The 9727-nt window shown below is 50.0% G+C and overlaps 1 protein-coding gene across 1 annotated transcript in view; it reads left to right on the top strand.

Moving 5' to 3' along the window:
* Positions 1 to 9727, top strand: part of TANC1 (tetratricopeptide repeat, ankyrin repeat and coiled-coil containing 1) — a 296536-nt gene that overhangs the window by 243824 nt on the left and 42985 nt on the right. Inside the window, exons 10-13 of the mRNA XM_045298122.1 lie at positions 2506 to 2675; positions 4864 to 5095; positions 6314 to 6480; positions 9019 to 9626. Coding sequence (XP_045154057.1) covers positions 2506 to 2675; positions 4864 to 5095; positions 6314 to 6480; positions 9019 to 9626 — 1177 coding nt within the window. The remainder of the gene's footprint in view (positions 1 to 2505; positions 2676 to 4863; positions 5096 to 6313; positions 6481 to 9018; positions 9627 to 9727) is intronic.

Raw genomic sequence — 9727 nt, 5'->3', positions numbered from 1 at the left:
GGGGGGTGGGGAGAGCATCACATCTTTATAGCATACACACATCTAGCTATCATCTAGGGGCAGTGGGAACAGTGGTGAGGCAGAGATGGGACAGTGAGATACGGTCAAGTGTCCTGGTGAGCTTTGGGTCCCCAAGAACCCCAAGGGTTTGGGTACCCTGGTAGAGCAAGCCAAACGGAAACCCATGCAGACCTCTTTAGTAGCCTGTCCCTGAATGCTTTGTGTGTTCTCTGCCGAGTTTATCAGAGAGGCATGGAGGCGAACTTAGGAGATGGAGTAGCCGATGTTTGATGACTATTTCATGCATTAAGTCCATTAAAACCGACTGCCTTTGAACATGGCGAATGATTGCAAGTGATCCTTGCAAGGTTTTCTGCTTTCATTTTAATAGAAGTATCTGTCTGGGAAAGCAGGAGGAAAGAAATGGGGAAGAAGTGGGAGAAGTAGTAGGATGATGTGGAGATTGCAGTCAAGGACATGAAACAGAATGTGTAGAAATTGTTGAATGGAAAACCCATCTGCTCTGTAAACCTTCACTCAGTGCACCATAAAAAGTTTAAAAAAAATAAAAGTGTTCATACTCATGCCTGGAACTATGGACTGAACCTACTCTTTCTACTGCCCCGATCTGTGCGGTAAATTCCTTGGCACTACAATCGGACGGACTGTTATGTAGCCACCAGCAGGTGCGATAGGAAGACCGTGGTGCACCAGAGGACCGCTCCTAATAGAGTGTTAAATAGAAACGCCCCAAATAAAATTCTGTTGGCTCCACGACGCCACAGATTTGAATACACACGTTCGAGGTGATGGTCTGAAATGAAGTTTGGCCAACTGAACATAGATTGCTGAGGGGTGGGGTGGCGTTATTGGAAGAGTTTTTCTTTTATAGATTTCCCAGGAAGCTGGAGTATTATTCTAGTAAAAATAAAGATTCCAGGTCTTCATCCGAAAGCCAGAACCTGGCACTGGGAGAACTTTGTCTTTCAGACGTCAAGAGCTTCCGGCTGAAGATGTTGGTCTGCGATAGCTCTGACCCTGCCCCCTGCCCCATCCTTCTCATGCCTGCCTTTATTTAAAATGTGGACATTTTTATTCCTCGGGGATTTTTCTGCAGTGATTTGTTTTTTAATTAAGCTAATATATATAGAAAACATTTGCCACGTCAACCTTGTTTACCAGTATAATTCAGTGACAGTATGCTCATCATTTGGGCAACCACCATCATCACTACCTGTTTCCAAACTCTTCATCGCTCTTGCCGGAGCTCGGTGCTTCCTCCGCAGTGGCCTCCTGTCCCACCGCCGTAACCACTGGTAAACGTGCGTCTGCCTTCACCTGCTCTAGATGCTGCCTGTGAGTGGGATCTTTCAAGTCACTCGGCATGAGGTTTGGGTGTGTACCTCTTACCCGGCCTTCAGGTGGTGGACATTTGGGTTGTTTCCACCTTAGGGCGATTGTGAATGCCGCTGTCGTGAACATTGGTACACAAAGTGTCTTTCTGCATCCGTTTGGGGTATACGCCAGTCTTTGGAGTATATGAAAACGGCTTGGAAAGGTTGGGTTTTTAAAAATGGGATGTTTTCCCCAAACACATTTTGGGGTCCCCCTTGCCTACCTAGGAGGGCAGTGGTTGGATTGTATGATGATTCTGTGTTTAACTTTTTGAGCAGGGATTTTGATTTTTTAAAAATAAATATGACATTAAAAGATGACCCGTCTTAATAACAGAATTGTATAATCAACTCAGGATTTCCTTAATATTTTCTGCCTCGAGCAAGTGCCTCACCCCCTTCACCCTCGCTCCCTGCCCTGGCTGCCGGCTCAACTCCACATCTCCTTTAAGAGTGACTGTGGTAGTGATGATGCAGCGGCTGCTAGCCACAAGGTCAGCGTTTCAAAACCAGCAGGGGCTCCTTGGGAGGAAGATGAGGCTTTCTACTCCCGTAGAGAGTCACAATCTCAGAAACCCACACAGCCAGTTCTACCCCGTCCTGCCGGGCCCTCTGAGTCGGCATCGGCAGGGCTCGATGGCAGTGGGTTTCGTTTTCCCCTGCTTCAGCGGCCGAGGAGAGACGGGTTCGTACCTGTCTGCGTGGGATCAGATCGACAACAGCCACGTGAAGGGGTAGCGGAAGCGTGAGGGCCAGTAAGTTGGTGAAAGGGGGAAGAGTGATTCGGAAGAGGAGCGTGAGGCAAGTCTTCGATGTCTTTGGAGTGCACGTGCGGAGATTAAATCGATGCACGCCCTGCGGTGCACATTGTTCAGTAACCACCAAGAAAGGCAATCAATGATTAATATTTATTTTTAAGTATTGAATAAAGGAATATGGGGGCGGTGGCTGTCCAGAGAGGGCAGGAGGCTGGTGTCCCCACGTGGACCTTTCGAGGTCTCTGCTATCTATGCTCATGTTGGGTTGAAATCCTTGCTGGGACGGATGGAGACATACATAGATTCCACTCCCCTCCGGCCCTCCCTTCCCTCTGCTGTGGTCAAACGCTAAGGCTGGTCTCTCTTCCCGACAGCTGCAGATTCCCCCCACGATCTTCCTTTCACCCCACTGCTCTCACCGGCGAGCGGGACCCACCCTGCCAAGACGCCCTCTGGGTCCGGGGCTGGCTCTCCTGAAACCCAGAGACCAGGAGAAGACTCGGTGAAGTACCTGGCTTCAAAGGTAACCGGGAGGTTGGGGGAGAGGAGGCCCCTTTAAGGATTTATAGCCTCGGAAACCCGAGGAGCCGTTTTCCTCTGTGGGGTCACTGGAAATTGGGATCAACTTTTTCGGTTTGGGGTTTTGTTTGTTTTTTTTACTTTATCATGGATTTACTTTCTGCATGGGGGTGGGGTGGGGGACCTTCCAACGAGACAGACAGATGGACATGTGCTAGTTTGGTTTGTGAGAATTAAAAACAAAACAAAACAAAACACAAAAAAAACGCCCTGAACAACAGCTGCTGGAAACAGAGGTACAGCATTTGGTCAAATTGTGAGCGTCCTTCAAATGAAAGGTGCTCGTGAAAACCACGGAGATGCTATTTGCCTCCCACAGTGGGTGGAAAGAGCTCCTCCGAGCAGCCATAGGTGCCACAGGCGTCAGCCACAGGCCCGTCCACGTGAATGCACGTGTTCTGGATGTGCTGTGACAGCGCCAAGTTTAGGAGCGTTTAACTTGACCCAGACTTCTCCCACCCGAGGCTGTTGCCTGGGCCTCTTGAGCCCCCATGTCTTCAGTCAGAGGTTTCTTGCGATGTTGTAGAAGAGATGTGGCTGAGTTTCTCCTCCTAAAATCATGGTCATGGAAGTCCTTCTGACGTCCCCTTCCGCTCAGTGTCTTCCTTCATTAGAAGCCAGACGTTCTGAAACGATACGCACGCCCGTTGTGTTACCAAGCCCTTGCGGTGGCGTGGGCGCTAACTCGAGGCAGCTTCCAGTGCAGAAAGACCTATATTCCACACGGTTTTCCATGACTGGTTGTCCTGGAGACAATCCCCAGGCCTGTCCTCAGCCCTCGGGTAGACTTGCCAGACGCCAGCCTCTTGGTTAGCTAGCGGTTAAGCGCATGAACCACGCGGGGAGATGGCGCGACACAGTAGCTGCACCAACGGGCTCAAGCCTTGCCACCGTGGAGCGGATGGCGCTGCACCGGGCAGCGTTTCTTTCTGTGGTCCGTCAGGTCGCTGTGGCTTGGAGCTGATGCGATGGGGCCTAAGCCCCATCACCACCAAGGAGCCCTTTCCTAACGAATGTACTCTTGTATTTTGCCTTCTTTTTTCTTTTTAATGTATTTTTAAACTCTCTTCGCTACACAACCATCTGTGTCCATACACTGTTGTGAGTTCGTGACTCACTCGTGAGCTTGCCAGGTGTGCTTTGTGAGCACCATGCTGGACCGTGGCCCTGGGTCTTGTGGACGCAGCCATGAGGTGGTTGGTGCAAGCTCGCTCATGCATCTGAACTTCTGCTCGTCTCTGTCCAGGAGAGAACGGAAGAGCAGACAGCTCTCCTCCGAGTGTCGGGGAGGGGCCGAACCTAAAGCCGGAGTCGTGTGACAACTTCAAAGAAAACCCTATTCATCTTTATATCTTCCTCCTCTTGCCCTCATTTGGGAAAGGGGCAAGCTTACCGTTCTATATGCAGTGAGCTCCTGAGATCATTCCCTATCTGCCACTGTCCTTGGCCCATGTGACAGCCAGGACACTCCCCCTCCTCTCAGTAACTGGGAAGGTACCTGTCGGCTAGGCGCTTCGTCTTGTTAACAGCAGGAAAATGGTATTTCTCATGGTCATACACCAGACAGTGCCACCCCCCGCCCTTCACGGAGCATCCGATGAGTGACCCCTGAAGAAGTATGGGTGTGGTGAAGGGGCTGAGGGCTGGAACCTAGCTGGCTGCCCACCCCCCACTGTGAATTTACAGCTGGGATTCAGAGCCACCAGCTTTTTAATCTGCTGTGTGGGGAGCAGCAAAGGGGCTTCTCCCAGAGGTGCTCCTATTTTTGAAGACAGCCAGGTGGTGAGCAGCCGGGGCATTTTTTGATGTCGAGAACTCCGAGATTGCCTGGCATTGCTTTTAGCGAGCTTCGGCTGCAGGTTTTATGAAGGACTCCGTTCAATGATCTTCCATACAGAGTAACCTCTGCTGACCCTGGTTCCAACCGAGACCGATTGTGGGTGGTTGTGGAGGGGAGTGGGGAGCTGGCCGTTAAAGGTCTGCTACACCTTCATCAACCAGGTGCATGCAGGCAGAGATGAGTCACTTCAGTGGTGGTGACCCAGTCCTGGGGAGTGGAGTCCAAGCCATCTTGTGATCTCCTTTCGGAGCAGAGGGTGGCTGGCGGCGCTGACAGCTCTGCTTCCTCCCAGGTCGTGGCCTACCACTACTGCCAGGCGGACAACACGTACACCTGCCTGGTGCCCGAGTTTGTGCACAGCGTCGCAGCCCTCCTCTGCCGGTCCCATCAGCTGGGGGCCTACCGAGACCTGCTGATCAAGGAGCCCCCGCTGCAGAGCATGCTGAGCCTGCGGTCCTGTGTGCAGGACCCCGTGGCAGCCTTCAAGAGGGGCGTACTGGAGCCGCTCACCACCCTGAGACACGGTACCTCCGTGAAGCCCCAAAGCCTCCCCATTCGCAGCACCCAGAATGCCCCACAGGTTCTGTTTAGGGCTGGAGCAGAAGTGAGGGGCGGGGCCAGACAGAGGATGTGTGTGAATCAGCGCTCCTTCTCTGCAGTGTCTCTGGGCATTCCCAGGGAGCTAGGGCGCCACTGTAGATTCTTTAAGTGAACGGCACCCTGAAAGGCTCTTGCCTGTGTATTTTTCGCTCCTGGTGGCACATAGTCGTTACTTACTTGTTAGGCTGTTAACCATCCACCAGGTGAGCAGTTGGAACCGACCAGCCATCCCATGGGAGAGACGTGAGGCTTTCTGCTCCCTTGAAGACTGACCGCCTCTGAGACCCAAAGGGGCAGTTCTACCCTGTCCTTACAGGTGGCTGTGAGTCAGAATTGACGTGATGGCAGTGCGCTTGGTTTTAGATGATGAGTAAAGATTGATTGGCTGGGAGAAATTGCTACCCTATATATATTGTAGGCCCCTGCTCAAAGCCTGTTGAGTTTAACCTAAAGCCAGCTCTCGGGGCTTCTCTCCGTTTGAACGGGCCCTGCGTGTTCTATAAGACAAGGCGCGCTGCTCACCTTCTGGGCCCTGTTTGCTTGTCTCTTGCTCTCCTGCTCGGTCTCATCTCTGGTCCCGTTTACCTGCCAGAAGGCAGTTAGAGGAGGAGGGGGTGGAAGCAGATGTGTTAGCACTTCTTAGTCACCTGGGCCGAAAGCTAGCATGAGTAAGCAGAAGATGGGACTGGGGCTTGTGAGAAGAGCGTAGTGGGGGAGCTGCAGCACGCAGTCTTTCCGCCTTCGCTTCTCCCTACCTGGAGTTGTCATGGGGGTGCCCAGCGTGCCGTCCAGCTTTGGTCTGTGTGCGAGTGAGCGATCTTCCCTGGAGCTCACTCGGCTGGCAGTAGGGAGGGAAACCGTAACACTACTGCATCCACACATTAGATTCTGCTAATGTGTGCAGTGCAATATGTTTCCGAGAACTGGTTTGTGAGAATTGGTTTTCTTTTGGCTCAGTGCGCCAGTTTTCATTATAAATTTAATAGAAAATGTGCTTCTGTGAACAGCATTTCTTCTGCCATATGTAAACTTTTTTCGTTTTGCCTGACACTTTACGTTGTGCATTAAAATACACGATGTGGTGTCATCTTATAGAAATGTGTAATTTCTTAATTGAAAGAAGAAATTATTTTCTCCTACAGAGCAGAAAATTCCAGAAGAAGAGTACATTATTCTGATAGATGGCTTAAACGAAGCGGAGTTTCATAAGCCTGATTATGGAGATACACTGTCTTCGTTTATTTCCAAAATTATTTCAAAGTTTCCTGCCTGGTTGAAGTTGATTGTGACTGTAAGAGCAAATTTTCAGGTAACAGAAGAATCCTCAAGTTTCTCCCTAAACCTCCCTTCCCACATTTTACAGTGACAAATGCTAATAACCTGAGCTGTTGTAAGCCATTTAGCTGCTCAATTGGAACCTATATTAGGTCCTTGAAAAATGGGTCCACAGAGCGCCATACGGGTGAAAGCCTGATCTCTTTCTCCCCCCAGCGCATATTCATCAGGATGTCTGGTGAGTTTTCTGTTAGCACGGGACAGCGCCCGAGCTTCTACAATGGAATCATTTCCTGTCAGCTCCCCGTCATTCGAGGATCGGGGGCGAAATCAGCTTAAGTCCCTCTGCTTGTGAGCTCTGGCTGGAAGGTCCGCAGTGTCCGGCTCTTCTAGCAGCAGCTGGGTCGGAAGGTCCGCAGTGTCCGGCTCTTCTAGCAGCAGCTGGGTCCAGGCTTGGCAGTGGGACTTTATTTTTATTTTATTTTATTTTATTTTAAATTTATTTTAAAATCTTTTTATTATGGACAATTTCAAACGCATGTAAAAGTAGAGAGTATAATATGATGAACTCCCATATAGTCATCATGCAGATTCAATAATGATCAATTCAAGTTGAATATTTTCACTAATTTCTTTCATGCTGAATTTTGAAGGACATTTCAGATCTCATGTTATTTTATTCATAAATATTGTGAAGTCTTTCTAAAAGAGGATCCCCCTTTTTTTTCAAGGGGACCCCTTTTAAGCCTAACCAAAATGCTACCATCACAACAGAAAATGAATTCATACTAAGTACTTAATATTATCAAATGTCCAGTCAGGTTTCAAAAAAGAGAGAGAGAGGGAGGGACTTTGTTTTTAATATGCAGGGACCGGGGAGGAACCCAGGCAGAGCTGCCAAGGCCTATTCGAGAGAAGGTCTGTTTTCGTCCTGGTGGCAGCATGGGGTAACATTTGCAGCTCTGTGGAGAGTGATTCTTTTCTTCCACCTCTCTACCTCCCACCACCTCTGTCCCCTGCCATTTGAGCCTTAACATCAGCCACCGGACGTCTTCCTTCTACCCCTCGCCTTTTCTGGGAAAGGCATGTAACTCAATTCAACTCACTGCCATTGTGTGGATTACGACGCCGAGCCTGCCCCCTTTGAATTTCTGAGGTTTGCAACTCTTTACAGGAGCAGAGAACCTCGTCTTTCTCCCCCGGAGCACCTGGTGGGTTTGAACCGCTGACCTTGTGGTGAACAGCCCTAATTGCAGTGTACGATGCCAACAGGTCTTCTAAGTAAAGCCATTAAGGAGACATTGAATTTTAGTTTTGACCCTCTTGTGATGTTACTCATTTAAAATAGCTATTGGATCTTTTTTCTCCCTCATTAAGAATAGCATTAGAGCTCAGGTGAATAGGATGCTTATTTTTAATGGCTATTTTATTCATGCGTCACGAGGTAAATTTTTTTTTACACAGTAAGAAGAATATGAAAGCCGATAGAGCATTAGAACAAGAGCTTCAGAGCTCTATGTAATCGCTGCGTTACGTTCAAGCAGCTCAGTCATCATCTGTAAAATGGGAGCAGTTGTACTCGGCCTATTTCCCGCAGTTGTTGCATTAACTGAGGGCGTGTCTCATACACTTCAGAAAGGATAATGGCGGTTTGAAAACAAACAGAACTACACTTAGACCAGCTGTTGGGGGTTTAGAGTAGGTAGAGACTGGAAATGGAAGGGGACGCAAAGGATTTGGGAGAACTGCCCACTTGTTTCTGATGGCTGGTTATGTAGGTATGTGCGTTTGTGAAGATCAGTGGCTGCACACTTAATGGTTCATGTGCCTCGGTATATTTCTTAGGAGGCCTGGTGGCACTGCTAGATAAGCCTTCAACTGATAGCTTCAAGGTTGATGGTTCAAACCCACTAGTTGCTCCTCAGGACAAAGTTAAAGCTATCTGCCCCCTTAAAGATTTAAGGCCTTGAGAAACCTACATAGGGTCCCTATGAGTTGCAGTCAACTTGATCACAGTGGGTTGGGTGATGGGCATGCAGCTTATATTCAGTTTAAAGATTTGCTTTAAAGGAAATGCTAGTGGAAGTTCCAAAGGGCAGCAGGATTGTAGTTGGGATTAGCCTGGGGCTGGTTTCAGATTCTGGGTCCCCAGTCTCTTCGCATTGGACCCTGCTCTTAGCTGTATGGCATCGGCTGTGTTGGTCCTTATTTTATATCACCAGCCACTCAGTGGAAGGGTCACGGGCACTGATCACAGGCAGGGCAGGGTCTTGCTGGCTTGGAGCTGGTACTGACAGGCAGCCATTGACCCTCCAGCTCGACTGTGAGTGCTTGGATGAGGACTGAGGAAAGCCTGTGCTGATTCCGTCTCTTATCAGGGTTTCGTCCACATGAGCTCTTTATCTTCCAACTTATCCTATTACATGTTATAATAGAAAACAATGAGTCCCTGTAATCCGCGAAAAATCCCCCTTGAAAGAAAACTAGTGAATCTGGTTTGAAATGCTGCTCCTGTCTTGGGGGTGGGGGTTCTCTGTGGGACTGATGCTGTGGGTTCTGGGTGTTTTTGTAGGAAATTGTAAGTGCACTGCCGTTCATCAAGATTTCCTTAGATGACTTCCTGGACAACAAAGACATCCACAATGACCTGCAAGCCTACGTCCAGCACCGGGTCCAGAGCAGCCCAGACATTCTCAGTAACATCTCCCTGAACGGCAAGGCCGACGCAGCGCTCATTGGCAAAGTGAGCAGCCACCTGGTGCTGCGGAGCCTTGGCTCCTACCTATACCTGAAGCTCACCTTGGACCTCTTCCAGAGGGGACACCTGGTCATTAAAAGTGCCAGCTATAAGGTTGTGCCGGTGTCGCTGTCTGAGCTGTACTTGCTGCAGTGCAACATGAAGTTCATGACCCAGGCCGCCTTCGAGAGAGCCCTGCCCATCCTCAACGTGGCCCTCGCCTCCCTGCACCCCATGACGGACGAGCAGCTGTTCCAGGCCATCAACGCGGGCCAGGTGCAGGGGGAGCAGACCTGGGAGGACTTCCAGCAGAGGATGGAGGCCCTCTCCTGCTTCCTCATCAAGCGGCGAGACAGGACCCGCATGTTCTGCCACCCGTCCTTCAGGGAGTGGCTGGTGTGGAGAGCAGATGGCGAAAACACAGCCTTCCTGTGTGAGCCCAGGTATGCCAGGCCGCCCTCTGTCAGCTGTCCCCAGAGCACCCGAGGGGGGATTGGAGAAGAGCTGGCAAAGGCAAGGCATGCGCTCGTGCTCGCTCTCTCGC

Source organism: Echinops telfairi, unplaced genomic scaffold, assembly GCF_000313985.2.
Source record: "Echinops telfairi isolate 266 unplaced genomic scaffold, ASM31398v2 ScPeMD7_4;HRSCAF=17, whole genome shotgun sequence".
Classification (NCBI taxonomy): Eukaryota; Metazoa; Chordata; class Mammalia; order Afrosoricida; family Tenrecidae; genus Echinops; species Echinops telfairi.
Note: the sequence above shows the minus strand (reverse complement) of the source record. Positions and strands in the feature narration are given on the sequence as shown.